The 26,422-nt window shown below is 33.8% G+C and overlaps 1 protein-coding gene across 16 annotated transcripts in view; it reads left to right on the plus strand.

Moving 5' to 3' along the window:
* LOC111049426 (collagen alpha-1(XV) chain) overlaps positions 1–26,422 on the plus strand; it is a 364,911-nt gene that overhangs the window by 178,037 nt on the left and 160,452 nt on the right. For 2 of the 16 annotated variants that reach the window (XM_039428942.1, XM_022335495.2), the window contains 2 exons: positions 9,210–9,662; positions 14,719–14,957. The exons of the other annotated variants lie outside the window; for them this stretch is intronic. In XM_039428942.1, the coding sequence (XP_039284876.1) occupies positions 9,608–9,662; positions 14,719–14,957 (294 nt within the window). In that variant the 5' untranslated portion in view covers positions 9,210–9,607. Of the gene's footprint in view, positions 1–9,209; positions 9,663–14,718; positions 14,958–26,422 lie in introns of those variants that run through there. 16 annotated transcript variants of the gene reach the window in all.

Raw genomic sequence — 26,422 nt, forward strand, 5'->3', positions numbered from 1 at the left:
CTAAAGGCATTATGCCCAAGACAGTCTCCACTTCTATTCACAATCAAATTGACCATGTAACAGGATGAAAGATACATAGCAAAATTATAATACAAAATTAGAAAATTACAAAGCAAATTATAATACAATTATTAGGAATTATTTATACAAAGATAAATTAGCAATATAATACATGCAAATCACACAAGTTATCAATATAAGCACAGTAATGGAGATTGATTAATGGTGTCTTCTGCACCCTTTCAGAAAAATATTGAGAAACTAACTACTGATGAAAATTATAACTGATACTTGAAAATAGAGATATAAAAGTTCAAATCCAAATGAAGCAATACTCAATATCAACATTGCAAATTGATTGAGTTTGTAGATTGAATATTGATGTTGGGGAACTTTTTCATAATTGAAGAGACTTGGAATGGTGTCAAAAAAATGCTGTTGAAATGCTGTAGCTTACAGCTGATGTGTGGGCTCACACGAAACAGGACCTCCTCTATATTACCGGACCTGAGCCAAGAAAAAAATGGCAGCCGTATGTGATGGAAATTCCTACTGAGAAAAAATCACTAATCAGCTATTAGAGAGCGTCCCAATTTGTCCAAATCTCAGTTCGTCTAGTCCCCGTTTAAAATAGCATTGCCAGCCACCACATAGGGCAGCCATTTTTCTGTAGGCGCAGGTCCGGTACATAGAAAGTCATGCACGAAAGCATGTTTTTATTAGAATAAAGTGGATTTTTTGACAACAATATTCAAATTTCTTCAATTATCGCAATTTGACTTCAAATTTTCAAATCATATCAATTCGTTACACTTTGCTGGCTTCTCATACAGGAATCATCCATATTTTGAATTAAATTATCAATTTTAACTCGTCCATTGGCTGATTGCTAAACCTAAACAAGTCTCATCCCCGCGATTCTGTATCGTATTCATTTTATTAGGATTTTGAACAGTACAGCGCCTATAGTGAGATTCACTTCAAACTTACAGCGTTCGCCATGAACAATATTACTGCTTTGTATTCAATCGATGCTGTCAGTTTTAAATGGACTCTGAGTAAATCACATTGATGAGCCTTGGTGAATAATTTAACGAGTAATTTTGCAGTGATGCTTTATTGGCAAGCTTCAAATTATCAATGATGATTGAAAGGTGAGATGCGAATCACATCTATCTCACTCTCACTCGCTCTTTCTCTCTCACCCATCCGCTCTCACGCTCTCACTCTTTCTCTCTCACACACTCTTCATCACTCTCTGTCCGTGATTAGCGGTGCTCTGATGATGATGCTGAAGATGATCATGATAATTTCATCTGATTACTCTTGTTTAGTTCAGATTAAAGTCAATCCTCAATCCTATAAATTATCTCGCAAAAGCGACATCTAGAACACTTGTATGATGCTCGAAATTCGTTTTATTTTATTCGAAATTATTCTATTGAACTCAAAATTGTTGATCTAATACAAATACAAAGTATTGTCCAGGAATTGACAGATTTTGTGTTGTTTATTAGTACGTTCAGAAATGAATGAAGAATCAATAGTAATAGTTATCATAGATATTGCACTGCTAGTATAGCAGCATCCTCTCAATTTCACATCTGAAATGTGAAGTATAATGAACCTCATTATGTAAACTCTCATATTTTACTATTTTTTTTTTTTTTAATAAAATTATTCACTCTACTCATGAATACAACTCTTCATTATTTCCAAGATTTGAACATTGAAAATTGTTGAATTTGTAATTGGTGAGCCTCAACCTTAGAGAAACTGCACTTGTTTCAAATTTTCTATTTTCCTCGTATCTCACCATTATTCTTGTCATCACCCACGCAAAAGCCTAGGATTTAAAATGACATCAAGCACAGAAAAAAATTTAAAAGCTTAATATTAATAGGTCCAAGGAACAACACTTTGTAATTTGTGAATTCGATAACTGTTATTAGATGATGTCATCCAATCAAATCGATGCCACAAAACCTCGTAGATGTACCAGGTAAAGAATAATAACATACAGATGAAATGTCACTCAAGTTCCTTGATGAAATCCATGAAAGTATGAAGGCTATGAAATAAATTCACTTTGAAATGATTAAACATATTAGAGGTAAACCGCAAGTGGGTGTATTTATTTCTTGAGTAGGATTTTATTAATACAGTCAACTCCCTTGATCATTAACCAGGCAGAAGCACAGTCCAGACAGAACTCTCGATATCCTGACCAAAAACTCATTTTTCCCTTTGAGCGAAATTCGAAAAGGTCACGAGTAAAATATATGATTGCAAATTGCTTGTGATCTTTACGGGACGGACACTTTTTAGTGCGAGTTTTTTAGAGAGAGATTGAGAAAGAGAGACAGAAAGAGAGAGTGTGTGTGTGCATGTGAGGGAGAAAGAGTGAATAAGAGAGTGGATGATAGACATCAGAAGTGGACGTTGGTTCTGTTTTTATATTATGAGGGAATATTGCTTTGAAGTAAGCGGCGATCGTTGATAGAACAAGGGTGAAACGTTGTTTAAACGTTCAGTCGAAGACGTTGAATGAACTTTCAACAGTTTCCTGTTTGAACAAACAGTTAATTTGAAAAGCCGAGTTGAATTATAGACATTTGAATGAAAGTTCAATGAATAGATCGAATTTAACGATTATTATGTACTCGCTGTTTTATTTCAATTCCTAGTAATCGAATCATTAGTTCGGAGTCAGTTTAAGATGAAATTTGAACTGATAATTATCACTATGCAATATAATTATGATACGATCCTATTAATCGACAGGATTCGCAAAAACTTGTGGAAAAATTTTGTATGGATTAAAAAAATCAGCTTTTCACGCTAAATTCGAAATCGGTAGACTACAAACATCCGGATACCCACGTGTGTCACATATCATGGGTAAACAAAGAAATGTGACAGACTAACGAGGATGGAGAACACAAAGCCACTCTGTCAGTACTCTTTAGCCCTAACATCACTGCTTCCCATTCGACCAAAGATGAGAGTTCAGAATTAATGTCAGTATAGATGGTAATCAGTAAATGGAAGTCAGGTTTCGAGGAAAAATGAATGAGTGATATTGTATGGACATGCTGATTTATAGACAGGTTTACGGGGCATTTCAAAGATAAGCTCTGAAAGAGCTAGGTTATGAGTGAGATGATTAAGAGAAGATGGAGAGAGTGTGATGGATAGGAGAATGAAACCAACAGAAGAAGAAAAAAGGATGGTAGGCCTACGACAGAAATAGGGATGAGAAGGAGGAGGGTGTAAGGGAGGAATAAAATGGAGAGGATAAAAAGATAAATGGAACGAGAGGGTTAAGAGAAAATTATGAAAAAAATCAGCAATCAACTGATAATTTAGAAAAAAACCTAATTGAAGTTTTCATAATGATTTGTCAAAATTGAGGATGAATAAATAAAAGGAAGTAAAAGTGAAAACTCAATTATAGAGGATTGATAAATAATTAATACGATAAAGAAAAGACAGTGGACTATGATGGAAATATGGAGAGTTATTTACTGACTGGATGGATAGTTAAAATATTCTGATAAAGATTGAATAAAGAGAAGAAACTTAAAGACATAGAAGACTGGAGGGATAGTTAAAATATTCTGATAAATATTGAATAAAGGGAAGAAACTTAAAGACATAGAAGACTGGAGGGATGGTTAAAATATTCTGATAAAGATGAAATGAAGGGAAGATACTTAAAGACATAGAAGATATACTTAAAGACTGGAAGACATAGTTTTCTTCTGTGTCTCAGCTCAGGAAGAAAACCATAATAGATTATGTGAAGGAAATTTCCGATATACTATAAATAACTATTTTTTTATTCATCCATAGAAAATACATACAATTGGGGTAGAAACAGCAGGCATAAGACCCAAAACTGTTTCAAACCCTCAACTTTTCTCAATAAACAACATTCCTAATACAATTGATAATAAACAGTCTCGAGGCTATGATGTTTCAATTCACACAGAATTCTACAAGTTCAAATAAAATCATCAACCAAAGTTTTACAAGAAACAAGATGGAATCAAATCACAGCGGAAATAATTATGATAACGGAAAAGGGTGGAAAGTAACCTAAAACTGACGCCTGTAACAAGATGGAGATAGGAAGAGGGAAGGGAAAGAGCAGGAAGAAACAAAGAGAAGACGACTTACAGTTATCATTCTGATAACGGGAAAGACAAACCAGATGGAGAAACAAATAATAAGATGGAAATTAGAATGAAAGATATGGAGAGAGAAGAAATAACAAGTCACTGTTGGTATTATTCTGATAAAAGAGAGGGTAGACAGTTGTTCCCTTGCAACCTTTTGTTTCCATCATGGCAGCTTGCCACTTGCCTTACTTTGAGTTGGGAGAGTGTCAATAGTTGGCTGACTCTATCGGATGACGTGCACGTCAAATGCGGGACGTGTACACGCGTGACACTTGCACTGATATCGGAAGGTGTCAACAGTCAACGAGCTACAGTCGACTTTTCCTGGTAATACTCTTTACAGAATGTAATAATACCTACAAAGACAGCATTCACATCTACAATAATACATACATAATACCTACTATACTGTATAATACCTACATCTATTCCTATCATCTCTGGCTACTGCAAATCAGTCAAGAATTTCGGAATTCTCCTTCTACTATCTAGCAGTTCATGAATGCAGTGTCAAGTAGTTCAACTCATCACAGAGATGATTCTGAAATATTCCGGGACAGAAATAATGCTGTATCTCCATGAATGACACTAGCAAACATTCACCTTTGCAAAGTTTGGCCATCTTGTTGTAACATGTCCTGAAATGACACTAACTTCCAATCAAACCTTTACCCAAGATAGATATACAAACCATTCACCTTTGCAAAGTTTGGCCACCTTGTTGTAACATGTCCAGAAATCACACAAACTTCCAATCAAACCTTCACCCAAGATAGGTTTGCAAACTCCCACATTTGCAAAACTTGAACATCTTCTTGTTACATGTTATAAGGCATACACTGTCCTGCATTTGAAATTGACAGTGGGATATTGAGCTGTGATGTAATATGTTACTCTTATTTGTATAGTTTGAATGGAACACTCTCTAACAATATCTTCTTGTTCTTTTCGTGTAGTTGAGAAGTTGATATTGTGATAATTATTCGTATTAAATAAGAAGACTAAGAAATAATTATCAAAAACCACAGATTTATTGAGAGTTAGAAAGACCAGTTTTGGTTGTTACACCATTGTCAATCTCTAATAAACTCAAGATTTATTAGAGATTGACAATGGTGTAACAACCGAAATCGGTCTTTCTAACTTTCAAAAAGTCTTTGGTTTTTGACAATTTCTTGGTCTTCTTATTTAGTATACCTTCTTGTACTACAGTGAGTTTCTATGTCCCTTCATACTGTTAGTATTCTTTATGAATAGCATCAATTATGTTATGCTTCTCACAGATGTTCACAGTAATAACTTGGATGAAATGTGGGATATTACTCTTATTTCCTCAGTTCGAATGGAACACTTTCTAACTATATCTTCTACTACAGTGAGCTTTTTTCAAAATTTCCGCATTCCTTATGAATAACTCCAATGCAACATAACCTATTTTTTGGACATGTAATCAAAATTTGGGAATGGGATAGTTTTGGGCCAAGCCTGTTGTTCCTTCCCAATCATATTCATATGATTTGTTATTGTTTCCAGGAATAAATAAATAAATAAATGAATAAATGCTTCCCATTAATCTGATGCTCACAGTTTGTAGTGAGTTCCGCGGTAGAAGTGAGCCAAACTCTTTAATGTTTGATGAACTCTTCGGTGAGATGTCACTTTTAGATAACGTTGCATTTACATCACAGGGCATCTACACAGGAGTCTTACATAGCATTGTTTCCATTTCTAGGAAATGCAACTCTGAATGGATTCATGTAGGTTTCGGTATTCAGTTACAGGAACAGGTGTGATATTTACTTCTTACTGACAAAATTTCCCATAAATAACGTGAATGATTGTCATTCGTACAAGACACATTTTGAATCTTCCTATAGAAGGATTAAAATAGATGGGTTGGTCCACTTGTACTGGAAAAAGGATGGAAAGCATTCTAGAGTTCAATCTACAATATTACAATCTTATCATTGATGCATATTTTATTAAAAATGTATGTTTGACATTCAGAATGCACAATGGAACTAGTTTAAGAGATATTTATTGGTTATTCTAATTCTCTCATTTGATAGTCAACATACTGAAGAGGTATCGAAATATTTTTTATTGTAGAGTATTAATAATATTTACTATATTTAGCTTCATACATGTATTCAGTGTCATGGATCCATTCAAATCTGGATCATTCTGTCCCTTGAACATGTTGAGTGTAGTATTTGATACAATCAATATGCTAGGGAGGAAAAGAAAATATTTAAATTCTAAGATTCTCGAAAAAAATGAAGTTTTATCCGAGATATTCAGTCTTGAGAGTATTCAATAGCATTGTTACAGTCTGAATCTATTTTGATTAAAATGTGAATCAATTCAATTTCAGTTTTGTTCATTCACATCTTACCGTTGTATTGAATCAAGAATAATGACAGCTATAGTTATATTAACAGGAAGTTAATGTTCTGTTGATTATATTGAACCTCTGTTGGAATGTAGAGTGTCAAAAATTTCATTGCAAATCAGCGCTTCTATAATATTTTGACAGAAATCTGCCTATATCAAACAAAGTTAATATATAGAGTTCAATCTGTTTAGTCAGCTGAGTTTATTGATCCAATCTGATGGAATAAGGTAGAAGGTTGAAGACGAATAGAAGAGGAACTAAATGAAGTTAAGGAGAGGTGTAGACGGACGGATGAGGAATGAGGAGAGCATAAGAATGATAAAAGAATAAAGTAAAGAGAACGAAAAAAGAAATGAAGAAATAGAAGAAGGAGAATACAGTGAAACTGATACATAGCTATTATCTTTAGCCTATTAATACATTATAGAAAGGGAAGCCCATTTCACGAAACCCCACAACGGAGAAGACCGAATCTTTGAAAATAATATCTTCAGAACCCTTAAAATATCGTAATTTATCAGACGATATGAATCATAGCCGCTGTGCCATACAAGAGAAGAGAAGAGATCTTTTATCGGAGCTGCGTTTACTGTTTCGCCAATGATTTATAAGTGGGAGTAAAATTTCACTAGTCCCACTTTAAACTGTCAGCTTTCCTTAATGCTATTGCTTCTTATTCAATCAAGGCAGGCAGTAGTGAATCAAGTTAGAAATTTATCCGAAAAACATATCAGCTTTTCGGCGTGGGAGAAAATTGGAGCTGACAATTTTTCGACTGCGTCTGTATTTTTCTGCAGTTCGCTACCAATATTTGTCAAGAGCTTGAATAAACAAAGTTCAAAGCAATATTCTCTCAAATAAACTATGGAGGAGAAATGTCGTTCGTTGACGTTTCAAGAAATAAAGAAACGTTGAGGTTTTCAACTGTTGGAATCAGTTGGAATAACGATTGACAACAGTTGAAAACATTGCAAAATAGTAAAGTTGAGATTGTTTCCCAGCTAACTTTGAAATGTTAGTTTTAGTTGTGAAAGTATGACTTTCAAGTTGAAGCTGAACCTGTTTAGAGGGATATTTCAGTTTATGAAAATAATCAGAAGTTGAACTTGACATATTATTGAGTTACTTGGAGAAGCGATTCTGATTCTGGATTCATTTGAATTCGGTAGGAGTTTACTTTTATATAATAGAGTAAACTTCAACTTTCATACAGATAGAATCATCCCTAGACAATGAATTATTATTTCAAGACAAGTAAGATTCAAGTAAATTTATCTTTAAAAAATATGATGACTTCAAATCATGAAAGCTTCCTGATAAGGACGTCAACTCATCAGGAATCAAAGAGGAGATGAAAAAGGAAGATAATGAAAGAAGAGGGAATGAAGTTCTCTCTATTTTATTGAAAATGTGAAGATTTTTCTATCATTTAAAGTTGTTAAGCCATTGTAGGAGAACCACATTTTAACAGAGCTGTGAATAAATACAGTACAGATAATGGAGCCTCATGATTGGTAGTCGGCTGCCAAGCTCTTGAAGGAAATGGCTGTCATTGGCTGAGCCAAGACACGCCCACAGTGGGCGGAGAATTAGCAATAGACATCAACACTCAGCTATTTAATGTTTAACTCTGTTGTAGTTCTGACACTGTGTTACTTGTAAATATTTGAAAAACACTTACTTTTCTTGGAGTTTGAGGTACTCTGTTGTAGTTCTTAACTCTGTTGTAGTTCTGATACTATGTTACTTGTGAATATTTGAAAAACACTTACTTTTCTTGGAATATTGAGGTACTCAATACTCCGAGAAAAGTAAGTGTATTTCAAATATTTACAAGTAACACAGTGTGTCAGAACTACAACAGAGTTATTATATAGTGTTTCGTCATGGAAAGCAACATCAATTTATTGTTTGTTGGCTTCTGAATGATTTTAGCCAATGTTAACCTTTCACCTTCATAGCTTACTAAAAATATGGCTTTTCTATAATATTTATATTCTTCTGCTCCTTATTTGGAATTATAGATGGTATTTTGACAGTCGGAACTATTTGTCCATTTCACAACTAAATACCTCTAACCAGCTAGTAATATTATGACTAACGATAGCAATTACGAAGTGACCTGTGAAATTCTCTACATTTTCTTGCATTCCCAATGAATAGGTGGTTGTGGAAACTTTGCATCATTTTATTAAATTTATCATGGAAATCTTCCGCAATATCTCAATGACTAATGGAAAGAAAATTGTATCTTTATACAGAGCGTTCACTTTGTATTACAAAATAAATTTCTGTGAAAAACTTCTCTTTTTCAATAACTATATAACCATGAAAAATGTGAAGAAGAAATTATTTTTCAATCATTATAAAAGGTCTGATTATTCAATTTTCATTCCAATATTCTTCTCGATCATCTTAATTCATCCTACTTATCTTGTCTATTGACGTTATATCAAATTATTTTTAACTTAATCTAAGTTGTCAAAAACAAGTAAGTTGAGTAATGAGGTATTTTCAAATCTTCACTTGTCAATTCCCATTCTCTAGCTTTGAAAACTTCAAACACTTATTTCTAAGAGAATCTTTCTTTGAAACTTCATCAAAATTTTAATCCCGATTTTACTTTGCAGCTACGAAAACTTAGTGAATAATCACAAGAAGGAACTTATGCGATTGTAAAAACGTTTTGATAAAATTATTGTTGATTAATTATTTCAGAGCACTGAATTAATCTCTCTTTGAATAAAATGTGACTGATAAAACGTGTGTAAACTACAGTATGTAGCCTGAGACTGCATAGTGAATTACTGTTTTTCGAGGATTGGAATAATTGTGTTAGTGCTACGATTTTGATTTTCATCGTCAACAACTACAAATTTGTGATACAAAAATGCTAAGAATCAGTTCAAACGTATTGAATTGAAGAAATTAGATGCAGCAGAATGAAAAGACTGGAATTTTCAATTATGTTAGAGAGTGCGATTTCATAGAAGTTTTTATAGTAATTTAATTTTTTGTCAAATTCAAAATGGCGATCGTAGTGTCGGCGCGTTCCAAAGTTGTGTCAGCTCTGCTTGTAACAGGTATAGAAAAATTTCTCAAATTAAAATTTGTGCTATAAGTAATATTATCATTTTTCGATTACTCGAGTGTTGGTATATTTACAGAGGTGAATCAAAAAAGGATTAGATGTTGATGGTAGCTTACTACATTATGTATATAATGTTTTCTTTTCTCTCCAAGTAAAGAAGTCTTCTCTTTTCTATTTTTTCATATTTTCTCTCCACATAAACTACTTATCGAAACATAGGTAAGATGATGTAATAGGGTCATCTTATTAGTAGAAGTGAGGTGGAAAATGTGATAGAACGTGATGTTTTTAGGTACTGTAGCTTTCATCACCATGGATAAAATTTAATTGCGGTATGAATGATACAAAACCATTGGAATTCCTGCAGAACATCAATCATGAATCAACAACCAACAAAAATTTAATCTAGTCTTCATGACTATATGTAGCCATATTCTTATCATAGCCTATAATATCCAAAATAGAATCGAATAAAGATTCTTTGAAAGATTGTATTGGACAGTTGACGAACGATGATCATTTCAAGTTAATGAAATTGATCGAAATTCGTGCAATAAATATTTTATGAATATATACCATGTATATATTTAGGCACTATATGTGCATATTTAGGCACACGTATTTAAGCTACCCCCTTCCACACATAAAACCCGCCAACTTGAATCGAGCTTATCATCAACTTCCTCTTTGCAAAAAATACATCGCGATCACATCCCCCAAAATCTATCACCAACTGTATCTAGGGTGAGATTCATTTCAAACTGTCAGGATTCCCCATTCAAAAAGCCAAAAAGTTCCCATTCAACCTGAACTGACAGTTTTTAGTGAAGTAAATTCCCAATACAGGATGTTAGCGATAAGCTGCTGCCTTGTTTACTTCATTCTGTCAGCATTGTTTGAATGGGGAGCATTGGTATTATCAAATAAGGAATGCTGACAGTTTGAAATGAAGCTAAGAAACCGTCTTCAGAAAAGCACTTTAAAGTATGACAACCTTTGACATCCTCTGAGAAAAAAGTTACCTCACCTCAAAAGCACGTAAAGTATGTGGGTTGCAGGTTTTTCCACTTCAAAGAACGAATAGATAGTTGGATATGGGGATGGATATTAATCAGAAATATTCAGATCAAAGACGTACACAAAGTATATAATGTTCATGGATGTATAGTATATATATGATGAACACAGATATAATATCCATGTTACTCATATGATAAGTTGTACACATACTTTCATGAGCTGAGTTCCACTTTCACAAAATATGGAATGGTAAATGCTATCGGATGTATTACCGATATATCACCATGTATCACCGTGTATATGGTGAGATATATTATATTTTTATAGTAGTAAGACTCACCTTACACTGTAAGCATTATTGGAATGAGGAGCATTGATGCTATTCATAGGAAATTCTGCCAGTGTAAAGTAAATCTCACTATAGACTATTGATAGTATTTATATCCATATCAGTCGTGAACATTATATATTTTCTTGAACTTATCTCAGACTCTTTCCATCACAGATATATAACAAACAGAGATAGATGAATAAAATAAATATTATTTTTTACCTGCATGGTGGGTTTGTATATTTCCACGATCTCAACTCAGTTCTCTAACTTTTTTTCACAAAGTATGAAATTGTAAATGCTATCTTGTGTACGTATCCTGCACGGTAAGATGGATCACTGAATAAACAGTTTTGAACGGTTGAATGTATTTCATATCATGTATGCTTCTGAAAGCTTTGATGATTATGTAGTGGATTTCACTTTAAACTGTCAGCATAGTAATGGATAACATCAATGCTCCACATCAACTCAATGCTGATAGTCTGAAGTAAATCTCACTGTAGGTAGGTTTTTCACGGTGAAAGTTTTGAATCTTCGTTTGATGTAACTTATATGTGACTTGCGAATATTGTGGATGGAATATAAAATATGATATCGTTTATGAGGCTTCTGATGTAGATTTGAACGATAGCTGTTTATTGAAGTGGGTTTGAGAAAAATGTTCTAAGTCAGGAAGAACGTCTTTCAATATTTGAAATATTTTGTATATTTGTCATCAAAGACCTCAATTTGAATAACCTCTTCTTCTCGTTCTCTTGATTATTTCTTCTCATCTTTTTCTTGAATGCCCAGATCAAAGCTCTCTCTCTTGATTGATACAGTTGATTTGATACTCTTCAATTTCACTTTTCATTACAAAACGGCTTGTTAATCACTTTCCAATACTTGAATTACGATATAGCAGTCTGATTGAATAAGAATTTAAGTATTGAAAAATGATAATTTATTCGAATAAACCTCCTTCACTGTCGAAGTTTTATCGTATTAATCTCTTATTCTAATCCACTTCACTAGAACAATTATATTTATTGATATTAAAGGTTATCAATGATCTCAGATACTTCTCCATTGGCATCTTGCATCAAATCACTCTCTTCATACCATACCAATCAAATTTATTAATTTCAAATCACACAAAAGATTACATTGAGTATTCAAAACCAACACCAACTATAAATAACATCACACAAGCCAAATGAAAATAACAATAGACAATAATTTTGAAACCTAGACCTCCCAGTTCCCAGATTATGAAGTTAAAACAAGTTTTACTAATCAATGCACATTCGGTTTATATGATGCGAATAACAATGAAGATTATTATGTCACACATCAAGTCATTAGCCTATTACGAAACATTATTGATAATTATTGAGACGACGTTCAAGTATCTCCAATCAAAATATACACGTGCAACTCCCTACTAAAAGAGCAACGATCATTCTTCAAAATCTCATCATTAATATTTCTCTTTGATCGTCACTTTATAGTCGAGTTATTCTTTTCATCATGCCTCTGTCTCATTTTTTATTTCCGCCATTTTTTATTTCATCGCGAGGACTTGGTACCTAGTTCACACTGTCAACATTCCTTATGAATAACTTCAATACCACTCATTCAACAAATGCTGTCAGATTGATGTGAATTCCACTGCAGCTCCAATTAAACAGGAGATGTTACGACGTCTGTTGTCTTTACGGTCGCTGGAGAAATAATTTCTAAGCGTCGCCTGCTAAGTTCTGGTCTTAAAACGAAGTCCTTCTTATGACTTAGCCGAGTAACGTTTCAAGCATCAAGTATTTAAACGTCAGCGAGAGGATGTAGCGTTGTAGTCGATAAGATTCACTTTGGTTTGTCAGCTTTGGTTTGGAAGAGCATCAGTTATTCCCGTTCAGTCCATGCTGACAGATTGAAGTGGACCTCACTAAAGTCGTGGAACTGTTGAAGTTCACGAATGATAATTATACTGTCGCATGTGTAATTTCAGTTTCAAGAGTTTGATTGAATTGACAGGCACTGAAAGATGAGAACTTTCAATTTGAAGTTTGATTGGATTGGCAGATTCTGTTTTGTGTGTAGTGCAGTAGCATTAGAATTTTGTGGACATATTCATTCTAAGGGAAGAGTGTGATTGAATTGAAGTTTCTATCTGGTGTGATAATAGTGATCTATGATATGTATGTTATATGGGATGAAAGGAGTGGAGCTCGACAAAAAACAAAGTAAGGAACATTCTAGTTAAGTTCGATTGGATATACAAACTGATCAGGAGCTAGAGTGACATGGAACTAGGTCGGGAGATCTTTGGAATGGAACAGTAATCATCAATCTTTGAAACAGAATCTCTGTGGATAGAGAACGGAATAGTTAAAAGCTGAACACCTGCGTTGTTTGATGTCCTTGTTCCGTTCTATTATTTCATGCAGTTCATGAGATACAGTGTTTTCTGTGCCAATGCTTCAGATGTATCGTGCTCTGGAGATGTTGAAGTGCAATATTGATTGAGAAAAACGTTGATTGATAGAACTAGTGGAATATATTCTTTGAGGTGGAAAAACTCTGCTTATTGTGTTTCATTTTCATGAGGAAAAACTCTTGTTCTGATGCTTTGAGCGAAAGAACTTCTTGAGATTAGAGTTTGGTATATTTTTGATGACTATTCCATGATTTTTAATGAATAATCTGAGCTGATACTTATTTTATTATCAATCATATTATTGGATTTGGATAGCCAAATCAATGAACTAAGTCAATTCAACAAATTTGTTAGGCAATAAAGCCTAACATAGTCAAAATTACAATATAGTTCTAATATTTCATTCAGAAAGAGGAAATCTATAAAGTAAGAATGAAGTTCATGAAGTATGGATAAAACTATTGGGTTGAAGATAACTTTATTGACTAGCCATAAAGCCATACAGATAGCCAATATAACAATATAGCTCCAATATTTTATTCAGGAGAAGGTAATCTATGAAGTAAGAGTAAAGTTCATGGAGTTTGGATACAACTATGGAGTTTATGATGAATCTAGCAATCAAAAAATCTATAATGGTGGCTGGTGGCTCTTTGGACTCGAATATTATAACTTCTATGATAATCATGGAAATGCCAATAATAGCTCAGGATGTTTGACTGATGGGGATGAACTGTTTAGTTCACAATGGCATGATTATGATAGATTTCAAATCAAAGTATTATTTGAGAAAATTCTTCATGATTCACCTCTGTATTCAATGGTTATTTTATTTTGATATAAATCCATCATGGAATATAGAAATATTTTATTGCTGGTACAGAATACAAGGGAAATCCTAAATGATAATATTACTTATTGACACTGTAATGATGGGTAGCACTAATTGAGATCAACTTTAATCCTAGATCAGCACTTGATCTGATTTTAATTTTGATCTGCTAATCCCGGTTAATGTCCTTACTCCTTAGATTAATCAGTTGATCCTGGTTAATGTAATATTTCATTGCTGGTACAGAATACGATGGAAATCCTAAATGATAATCTGATTTCGATCACCCTTTAATTTTATCAGCTAATCCCGGTTAATATCCTTCAATTAGTCAGTTGATCCTGGTTAATGTAACTCATCATTGAACTTCTTCTATTCTCATACTGTGTATTCAATTACTGTTATTCTTCAATTTTATTTCATTTATTTTCCAAAATCGTGATCAGGTTTCGGCACTTTTATCACGATAATGATGGGTTCATCTTCGGGGTGGTTTAGTGACGATAGTACTTTTGCGAATGACCTTGATCAGATGCCATCTGACAGTGCTTCCCCTAATCAGTTGGACAGTGATAAAAGTGTGATAAACGGTGATATGCTGCCCCTCTCCTCCCCCCACCAGCATCATCGCCAGAAGACTCATCATCATCGGAACAGTCATCATAAGCATGGATACCATCCTAAGGTAAAGCATCTGTTTCATAACATTTCATCTGTTTATTAAATAATCAAATTTGTTGTTGTTGTAAGGCTTTACTACACATATAAAAATATCAAATATGTCAAAAAGTCGTATATGGAGTATGGAATATAAAATATGAATATAAAATATGGAGTATGGAATATAAAATATTATCATATATTTGATTATATTAGTGATTAAAATCTTTGATATAGTGAGGTCCACGTTATAATGACAATATTTGATGAACTTTAATGTTGCTATCCTTGTCTATCATTCGACAAAGCAGGTGGTACTATCCTTTTCTAGCTCCGCAACGATGCTAAATCTGTTTTTGACAATGTAGAAATATAATTAATTAAGGCAGAGAATCGGTAACGCTGTTCTTCTATCTTTATCTACTGCCATTATAACGTGGACCTTACTATAGGTGGTTCATTGGTATTGGTGGTATAGGAGGTTCATTGATGGCCAATAATAGATATCTTTCAACGAATATCTGATAAACCAGCACGGGTCCAATAGAGAATCGAACAATCAAATTCCTGATTAAATGGTCAAATCATATCCCTGACCAAATAATGGAAAAAACAATAATCTATGTTATTGAATTTTTTGTGAGTTCATGCATGGTTATCATACGAAGGTAAAGCATCTCTTTCAACGGATCAAATCTATGTAAGCTTTGCAATTCGATAAACGTTTTAAGGCAATAGTCTGTTTTTTTAAGTAATTCAAACAATATTATCGAAATCCTAATATAATGGTTATGATATGGAAAGAACAAGAGGCTTAGCCCGAAACAGTTTTTCAGCCACCTTTTGATAGAAATAGTGATATGGTCCGAAAAATTGGTCAAGTCTTTTTAAAACACAAGTTCTATTTTTAGTCCGAAACTATAGAAATGTTGTGGAACAAGTAGAGAATTTGAATTTTTTAGAATAATAGTGTAAGCCAATCGATTTACCTCTACGAATAAAAATTTAATTCAATAATCATCGCAAAACTTAGAATAAATTGATGAAACTGATGATAACTTGCAAGAACAGAAAGTGTGGAGAAGAACAATAATTCATACATGGAGAAAGGTTTTTGATATTCTAATCAGAAAGATAAAAAGATAACAGCTGGTTTTGGAGAAATATTCACCATTGATAAATACTTTGAATACGTCCAAAGCGTGCAAAATTGCAAAATACACAGCGAGATAGGAAAGCATGTTTCAAGTTTCTTGCTGAATAATTCAACAAAAGTAAAATGCAAAACCACATCTGAAGATGGATCATATTCTAAGACAGGAAGAAGAAAAAGAAGAAGGCAAACAGCATGAAACGTCGAGTGAAAAGGAATTTTATTTCAAAACAGGAGATCTTCGGAGGCAAATTGCATTCGTTAGCGCCTCCACCTCAGCAAAAGATAATCTCTTTCTTCTTTTTCGCACTAGTCAGTTCCTTGCCCTTTCGCTTTCTCTCTTTCCAATATCACCTGTCTTTCTCTCACTCCTGTTCGATTCTCCTCTTCTCTTCCAGTTTCCCCAGTACTTGCTCGAAGAGAGAGTGAACATATGAGTTAGAAAATAGGGAGTCGATGTTGAAGTATAGAATCAGGAGATGGAGAAGAAGAAAGATAATTTGGAAAAATGTTTAATTAGGAGAAAGGGAAGGAAGAAGAAAAAAGCAGGAGAGAGACGAGAGAGAATAAGAGGAAGACAATAAGAAATAGGAAGGAAGAGGAAGAAAACACAAAGAAGTAACTGGTTTTCCCACCATTACTCCACTTCTTTCAACAACGCTTATCTAGATCTGTGTGAATATTTCCATCCACAGAAACGGTAATTTATCCAAAGTGACTGTTGAATTCTAGTGGAACTTTTAGCATTGGCTGAATAGGAAGCATCAAATTTTTCTATTAGGAATGCTGACAGTTTAAAGTGAATCTCTTCAGAGCACAGAATTCTTGGAGCTTGCTGCTTATTAAGAACAATTCATATTTCTCGAATGATATCATGAGATCAGTAGCTAGAACAGAGTTCAACCGGGAAGCAACTCGCGTTTTGTGAAGTCAATTCACGTCTTTATTTAGTTCTCTGTTACTTTTAGATGCCTTCCATTACTGTTGTGAGATAAATTTTGAACTGTCAGGTTTCTTCATGGATAACATAAATACTACTCAACCAATGCCGATAGTTGGAAGTGAATCTAATCATATCTTATGGAATAATAATTGATCTTATTCCACAAATAAGCTCAGTTAAGCTTATCAAATTGTAATATGGGAATAGAGTCGTTCTGATTTCACACAAACTGGCATAGTTGATATTTGGTTGACTGGAGAACTACCTCCGTAAACAAAGCCGTATTGCATTCGTGTGACGTCAGCACAGGTAGGGCTTCTACACCAATTAAAATTCGTTGATTTCAGCTAGTGTTTTTATTGGTGTAAAAGCCCTACCTGTGCTGACGTCACACGAATGCATACGGCTTTGTTTACGAAGGTGGTGACTGGAGTCGATTGAAAGCTGAAGTCTCAAGTCAATTAATTCTGGCTATGATTTATAATTCATTAATAATCCACTATCCATGACGAACTGCTAGTTGATAATTCTAAGTTGATAATTGAAATTTGACTGTAGTGTTTTCAAAAATAGTTCAAAAACGAATAATAATTATCGGTCAGTCTCAAATTGAAATTTTGAATCCCAAAATTTAAACAACAGTCAGATCTGATTAATTTACCTTACATTACCTTCAAAATTTACATAAAGAGGAGGTATCTCAAATTTGAAAAACAATGAGTTCCAATCTCTCAAACTATGACCATCACCATATTCTCCTTCTTCTTCTCTTCATCGCTACCATAACTTCCTCCTCCTCCTTCTTCTACTTCTCTTTCTCCTCCTATTCCGCATCCTCTACGTCTCTTTTTCTTTCTCTTCTTCCTCTAGAACAAAATCTATGAAAAGCACTCTCAATTTCTTCAACAAAATCCCACAGTCGCACACTGAAGAAATCTGGAAACCTCTTTCAATTCGCCAACATTGCAGAGAATCACAGGCGCTCAGAGACGCCAGTTTGGAGCAGCGATTACCACAATTAGTCCGACGCCATTCTGAATTTTGGCAAGCTCCTTCTCATTTCGGGAAGGCCAGTTCTTGGTTCTCGGTTTCCGATCACAGCTGTATTGTAATTCACAAGTCCAGAAGTGTCCAAGTCTAAGGCTGGCCTTACGCCAGAACCTGTTTCCTGAAACTACTGAGTCTCAGAGACTCATGCTCGAGTGGAGGAGTCCATTTGCATTTGAGTCCCTTTGCTCTACCTATACCTGGAGTTAGAATTCCTTTATCTATACTACTACTCCAGATTCAATACTTTTATTAGCTCCAAGGGACCAAGCCACTGATTGAAATTGGCAGATGGAGTTGAATTGGGTTAAGAGAGGTGTAATACTGAACTGATCGGAATATTGTCAGATTGTGTTGCACCAAGGACTTCATGGAAATCCAATATTTTTTAAGAAGTAATGATTTTTAAAATCAATCATTATCATTACCTTCTCCATTCTCTCAATAATCTGGGAAAAAATGTTATTCTTTTAGAATTAAACTTGATCATTTATTACACACTTGGACAACGAGATCATTCTAGAAATCCACAATCATTTGAAATTTTAAAAATGAATATGAGATTTGCATTCAACAGGTCAGTGCAATAATTTGATATGATTTGATATTTCGGCTATAATTTCAAATTAAAGCCAATATGCAACATCTACGTTTAAAGCTAATCTAGACTTACTAGATTATATCATAGAGAAACAATAGCTTGAGTAGATATCCCATGGTATACGGCGTTTATGTCGCAACTTTTACTGTTATCTCAAGCTGATAGTCCACGTATTTCTCTCCCAAAAAGGTGTGTGACGCTGGTAGTCTCTCATATTATGCCGATCATACACACTTACCCGGCCAAAACAGTAAAAACTTCAATAATCGATAGTAATCGACTTGAGATAACAGTAAAAGTTGCGACATAAACTCCCTCTAACATGGGATATCTACTTACGCTATTGTTTCTCTATGATTATATTTTTATTAAAAAGTGGAATTCAAAATTTATGTTGCATATGGGTTTCAAGCGAAAAAGCTAATCAATAACCGTTTAAACGGAGATGGTGCGTATTATGAGACTGAAGTAGAAAATGTTTCGGATGGACACGTAAATCTGTCGGTTCCAGCTGCCTGAAAGCAGTCGTTAAGTCATGTCAGAGGCCCTAAAATGGATAAAGTGCGACCTGAAAACTCTGACACCAGACCTGAACCAGTCAGGTCTCTTGACATTATTATAATTTTACTGGAGTGGAGAGTTTTCTTTCTACAACTATGATAATTGGCCGGTTGTTATTGGTTTAATCTACAACCCTGTATTATAGTGCAAATACTCTGAAACTATTCACATAGATACTAGTTAACAATTTCAAGACAAACAATCTCAACAATATTCCTGTTCAGGCATCGTAGATTTTTCCGCAATATTGCAACCAGAAAAATTTTACAATGACCGTGGATTCACTACATAATCCAATCAATATAAAAACAAATGGAAATCCACTGACATATTAAAATGATGAATGACACCCGAAAAACTCGCATGATTTTGGAAGCGGCACGCTAATATAGACACAGTTAATTAGCTTAATAATATATCAAGAACAGTGCTGCACAAAGGGGTGGTATTGTTTATTTGGATTGTTGAAATGTTAAGGGAGCGTTGCATGAGAGAGAAAAAGAGAAAGATAGTGAGACAGCGAGAGAGTGAGTGTGTATGGCGGAGTAAGAGAGAGAGAGAGTGATTGTGAGAGGGAAAGTGAGAGATGAGCATCAAATAACCCTAATTCAGTTTGATACTGTATAATAATTAGATGTAGTCGAATATAGTGGCTACGGATAAATGCTCATGTCGACAATTGTATACGTACTCGTAAATGTTACGTAATATAGATGTGTGCAAAAGTGTTTATAGATATATACAGAGTGTGCATACAAATACAACAACAGCAAGTCATCACAAATCAAAGCATTTCGACCCGGTTGTTATCTGAGTTTCAATTTGATAAATGGCTTATAATGGCTGCAACGCAATGCATGCGGGTGAAGCTACAACATACACTGTTTGAATATTCCTGCTAATATTATGAGAGCTGTTGAAGTTGGTGAGTGGTGTGGGTGGGGGTGTAAATGTTGGGAGGTGGAAAGGGTAGCTTTGAAATATCACTGTCCCGCCTTCGTTTGGTTTGCTGACTGAAGACACTTGGAGTCTGTTAGTTTCACCGAAAAATGTCGGAGAAAATATTCTGAAATTTCTAGGTTGTTGTTTGGTTTACTGTTTATTTCTATCCAGCATTATTACATGTTGACAGTGGATGAACACTGCGTATCGTATTGCATTGACAATAATACTTATATATTTGTGTATTTGAATAGAATATCTCTATTAAAATGAATAAAAACAATGGAATACATTCACAAATTAAAATGAAAAACACAGAATACAAATATGTTTATTTTTTAATTCGATAAAGACATCCATGATGTATAATATGACTCGAATTTTTGCAACCACTGATTTTTAAAAGAATATTTCTTCTAGAAATTTGAAAACTAATTGAAGATAATAAGTTCACAACAAAAAACTAATTCACAAGATATTGACAATGCTTTAAAAACTGAAACCGGTATCTTGTTATTACAAGTGAATTTTGATTCACTCTTTGTTTTCAAAAATAGCACATGATTCCTCTCAGGGAGAAGAGGAAAGAAGACTGAGCCATCCCCCTCCTTAATTGTGCCACAGTATCATACTGTGTTAGTTTTCGTGTTTTTTTTTCATGCAAACAATAACTAAATCAATGAGTCAATGACATGACTGTTGTATTTATGACTTTCCATGGTGAAAGATATTCAACTTGAAAAATGAAAGATAAAGACATTCATGATGTATAATATGACTCGAATTTTTGCAACCACTGATTTTTGAAAGAATATTGTTTCTAGAAATTTAAAAACTAATTGAAGATAATACGTTCAGCAACAAAAAACTAATTCACAAGATATTGACAATGCTTTAAAAATTGAAACCGGTATCTTGTTATTTCAAGTGAATTTTGACAACTTCGAATCCTCTCATCCAATACAATCAGTTACAATTTTGAGAAATTTTCAGCCTTTTTCGAATCTGTCACTTGTGGGAAAACTGTGTACCGTATTGTATCAATTTCAGGCACAATATCTTTCACTATAAGAGAAAATGAAAAAATGAGGACTAGTTCCTATATCCCCTTTAAATGAGTGGTTGTTATAATGTCAAATATTTTGATTCAATATCGAATACCCTTTTAAGCTCAGCTCTCTAGATGTGGGAAGCAAAATGGAAATGATTCATTAATGAGACTTAGTGGCGCTTTCATACGCCCACCAGATTTTCATTTTTTGAGAGAATTAAAGCTTTTCTTCTTCCGCCACTTTATGTTTCGACTTGGTGCTTTTTCCTCTAGTAGAACTTCAGATGTCATGTATTCTTTGGTCTTACTAGATAACTTATTTTGTACTCATGATTTGGATACGGTGTTTGGCATCTACCAAAAACTTACATCAAATGTAGCTTCAATTATTTATCGCGATTTATTGTAACTGAATCAATCGCGGTTTCCCAATCAGTAAACAAATTCATGGACTCCAACCACTAAAGACAAGTAGCTATTAGTCTGACAAAGATGTGTAATTTATAGTCGACTGTTTCACAGCCTGAAAGAGCCGCGGAAATCAATTCTCGAGATATATCGAAGAAATGATCGAGAGTCGAGAAATATCGACATTGCTGAGCTGGGAAAGCTGCGGAAAATGAGAACAGCTAATTCCTCCCTATCATTCATTTTCTTAGCACAATATTTTCAGTTATTTCAGAGGGGAACGAGAGAGTGATTGAGGGGAAAAAGGAGGAATAGGAAGGGAATGGGGAGAAGAGAAAAATGGGATGGGAACTAGGGGGAAAAGAGAAATAGGAGCATCACCAATAATTATGATGGGGGGGGGAGTGAAGAGAGAAAAAGAGTGAAACTCCGGTAGGAAATCCATCAATAACATATTGTTCACGTATATTTCTCTGACGCTGCAGTTGCTCAAGGTTTAATCCAGATGTCAATATCTTAAACCTCGATAGAGAAAAAACAGGTTGTTTTGCAACCTGAATAATTATTATTTTTCACATAGCTTATGTAGTGAAAGATGTTGAATGAATGAATGATTATGAAGTATAAGATAAGCTATGGATGAAATATGGATAATTTCAAATGATGGTCACATACCGGTGCTCATTTTTCAACCGATCTAAAATGTAATTTTTACTTTGCTTGCCCTATTAACTACCATAGGTAAGGAAAGTATTGCTTTTCAAAAAAAAAATTAAGGTACCCCAATTTCAAGTTTTCTATACGTTTCAAGGTCCCCCCAGTCCAAAAACATGATTTTTGGGTGTTGGTCTGTGTGTGTGTGTGTGTGTGTGTGTGTGTGTGTGTGTGTGTGTGTGTGTGTGTGTGTGTGTGTGTGTTTGTGTGTGTATGTCTGTGAACACGATAACTCCATTCCTGATCAACCGATTGACTTGAAATTTTAAACTTAAGGTCCTTATACCATGCGGATCTGACAATAAGAAATTCAATAAAATTGAATTCAAAATGGCGGGAAAAATGGCGGATAATTACTAAAAACCATGTTTTTCACGTTATTCTCGAAACGATTTTCTTCTAATTTATACCATGGATAGCTATTTATAAGTCCTATCAACTGACATGAGTCTCATTTCTGAGGAAATTGCAGGAGCTCCGTAATATTCTTGAGAAAAATGGCGTATAATCACTAAAAAACCATTTTTTTCAAGGTTTTCTCGAAAACGGCTCTAACGATTTTCTTGAAATTTATACCATGGATAGCTATTTATAAGCCCTATCAACTGACATGAGTCTCATTTCTGGGAGAATTTCAGGAGCTCCGTAATATTCTTGAGAAAAATGGCGGTTAATTACTAAAAAACCATGTTTTTCACGATTTTCTCAAAAATGACTTGACCGATTTTTTTCAAATTCATACCTTGTATAGTTATTTATCAGATCTATCAACTGGCATGAGTCTACTTTCTGGGAAACTAATGGGATGTCCACCCCATCCTTGTGGAATGGACTTTGCACCTCCTTCTCGTGCATGAGGTAGGTAGGTAGAGCAGTTCATAAAAATAACACATAGTTGAGATATTTCATCTGTAGAACAGCTGTTATGACGACTTTAAAAAAAAAATCATCGAATTAATAATCTATTAACACAATTTACACAAAGGAGAAAGTACTCTGAAAACAATTATATATACACATATACAGAAGTCTGATCGTAGTTTCAAATATATTGCCGCCAATCGTTATTATGTTATTCCCCTAAATTATTCTCGTTTAAGAACGGGGCTTACAGTTCAATGAGCAAGGAAAGTTGTGTGAGTGTACCACACCAGATTTTTTTCCATGATATAGCTCAAATTTAGCTACACTCCATAGCGTGATGTATACAGTGGAGTTAAAGGAATTAGCAAATTAAAGACTCACAGTGAACTGCAATTTTGTAGTTTATGTTGAGTTTGCAACGTGGAATTCAGGGTAGTATCTCAATCTAGATGATATTATCTAGAGTTGATGAGACTGTCTAAAGTGGGATTCACAACAGATTCAGAGCCAGCATCCCTCATAAATGATTATATATTTATAATATATAAATTATAATCTGAATGAATAAATGAATAAAATAAATGGAAATGAATCAAATCAGTAGTTTTCATTTGAACAAAGCTGACAGTTCGCAGAGAATACAGGGCGTTGGTGAATTATCAGATCAGGTGCCGTCTAATTTTGTTAGCTTGGCTATACTTTGAGGAGTATTATTCGAAAAAAGCTTCTGGTTTCAAGCTTCAAAACAAAGCTCTGGTTATAACTTTGTTAGAATAGTAGCGTGTAGGGAATATAGGAAATATATTGGCTAATCTATTATAGATTTGGGCCAAGCCTGTTGTTCCTTCCTTATCATATTTATATGATTTGTGATTATGTCCACAAACAAATGATAAATAAATGATAAATGATAAATAAATAATAGTAAGTTGAGGACATTTTTATGATGCATCGAAGATCTTTGAATAGGGGACTGTGCTACTCCATATATTACAGTTATACGGAGTCAATGGATATCCCAGTCAAAATATTCTGTTAAATTGAGAGATAGATTAAAAATTCAGATAACAGAGTTTTACTAATTTCAACAAAGGTTAACTATTACTTGAATTTTGTGAATTTTGTTAATAAAGTTCTGATTTATAGCACCTGAAAATCATCAGATTAATTTTCTCCTTACACTATTGAGATTTGAGCAATCCAGACTGTAGTGTAATTTTCTTTTGACTGTCAGTATTACTTGTGAATAGCATCAATGCTATAGCATTGCTATAAAATGATGCTAATGCATCAATGCAATAGCATCAATTCCCATTCAACAAATGCTGCTAGTTTCAAGTGAATCAAGTGAGTATAGAAAACAGGTTGAGTTCCACAAAAAAAACAGTCTCACAGAAATTTGGAAATCATTCGGAATCCAGATTAAATTCGCATTACGCTGAATTGAAGCGAAACTAATTATTTTATAAATAATTGGTCTCGGCAACACAGCCTTCTATTCAATCACTGATGTTCTATTGATTGCTGCTTCACTCTGAACATTCATATAACGAATAAAATTGGAAATATTTATATATTAATATTTATATATTAATATTTATATATAATATATTAATATTTATGTCGCAGGCATTACTTTGAACTGTTAGAATTATTGTTCTAATGAGAAACTTTAATGTTACTTCTATGGAGAATGGTGCCACTTCAAGGATAATACGTGTTGAAATTTTTGATTCCAGCAATAAAGATGATTTATAATAATCATAAATAAATCAATTTTTGATGAATAATTTTGTTATTCGCACAAAAGGCTACTTGATTCACTAAAACCTATCAGCACTCCTCTTAGATAATATATATTTCTTATTCAACCTACGCAAAAATCTGGAAATTAATCTCTTTACTCTACAGATACTGTACATTCATCTCACACATGAAATAATGGATAGATTATCAATTATATTCTGAGACAAAAATTTATGTAAAAGATACTGATAGATATTAATATATCCAAGCAGATTAGTATAGCGATAAGTAGATATTATTGGAATTATTGTAATGATATGAACAGTATAATATACATCCACTATTATTTGAATTTATCATTGGAAATGACACTCCAATTCCAATTCAATCATTTATGTCCAGCTCCTTGTTATTTAGAAATTAATTTCTTATCGACAACGATAGTATATTATATTTTAATGAAGACTGGTGAAAATTATCATGAAAATTAGGATTTTAACGAGCTTTCCATTGGTTTGAATGGACAGATTGGAATCGATAGAATGACTTGAATACATCAGCCAATGAGAGCGCGTTGTGGGCGTGGTCTAGTACTAAGCTACTGAAGTGTACTCACACGTGATTGGTGGACGTTCTGTGACGTATTGCATCTCTCAGCTGATTTTGAAACTGTCTTCCATCTATAGAATTATTGGAGAAGGACGTTCCTTCATCAAGCGGACTTCTTATCTCTTGCATTAGTCGTATACTGTATTTTTGAATTCGTTCCATTAAAACCATCATTAGCAACCTCCTGTCGTTGACACCATCTCATTCAGATTCATTTTCTGTCTCACTATCGTCTGTGAGACGATTCATCGTCTAAATTGCCTACTGCATATTCCATTTTTCCGTCAGCTGACCAATATCTTATAATTGATTATTAAAAACGTTGTAATATAGGTTTATATTGTAAATATGGGGATGATGTTAAGGTACTTCCTCGGAAAAAAATTATAAGTCCGATGTCCCTGGAAGCATTGTCGCTAGCATTTTCAATAGAAAAAATAATAGATGACATTGCTGAATCTTCACAATATTATACTGTACTTTCATAATGGCCCTTCTCATTAATTTGAAAATTGTATTCATGAGCGAGGTCTATTGTTCGCAGAACTACTAGTTAAATTCGTGTGGTATAAAGATACTGGTTTCCATTATTTCTGTTCATCCATCAATCTTTTTTTCAAAGGAATGAATCAGTTCACCCTGATGTGTTTGACCCGGAAAAATCAGTAATTGTGAGCTTCTTCGTCTTTTTTATTATTATTTCTTTCTCTTTTTTCTTGTCTTTGTGGTTCTGATATTATTTTTCCCTTTGGAATCCTCTCCAAAATTCCCTATTCTGCCATTTTTCGTTTTCCTTCTATTTATTATTGTCTTCCTACTCATGGAATGAATCTAATCAATATGCTCGTGTA

The sequence above is a fragment of the Nilaparvata lugens genome, chromosome 5 (genome assembly GCF_014356525.2).
Source record: "Nilaparvata lugens isolate BPH chromosome 5, ASM1435652v1, whole genome shotgun sequence".
NCBI classification, from domain to species: domain Eukaryota; kingdom Metazoa; phylum Arthropoda; class Insecta; order Hemiptera; family Delphacidae; genus Nilaparvata; species Nilaparvata lugens.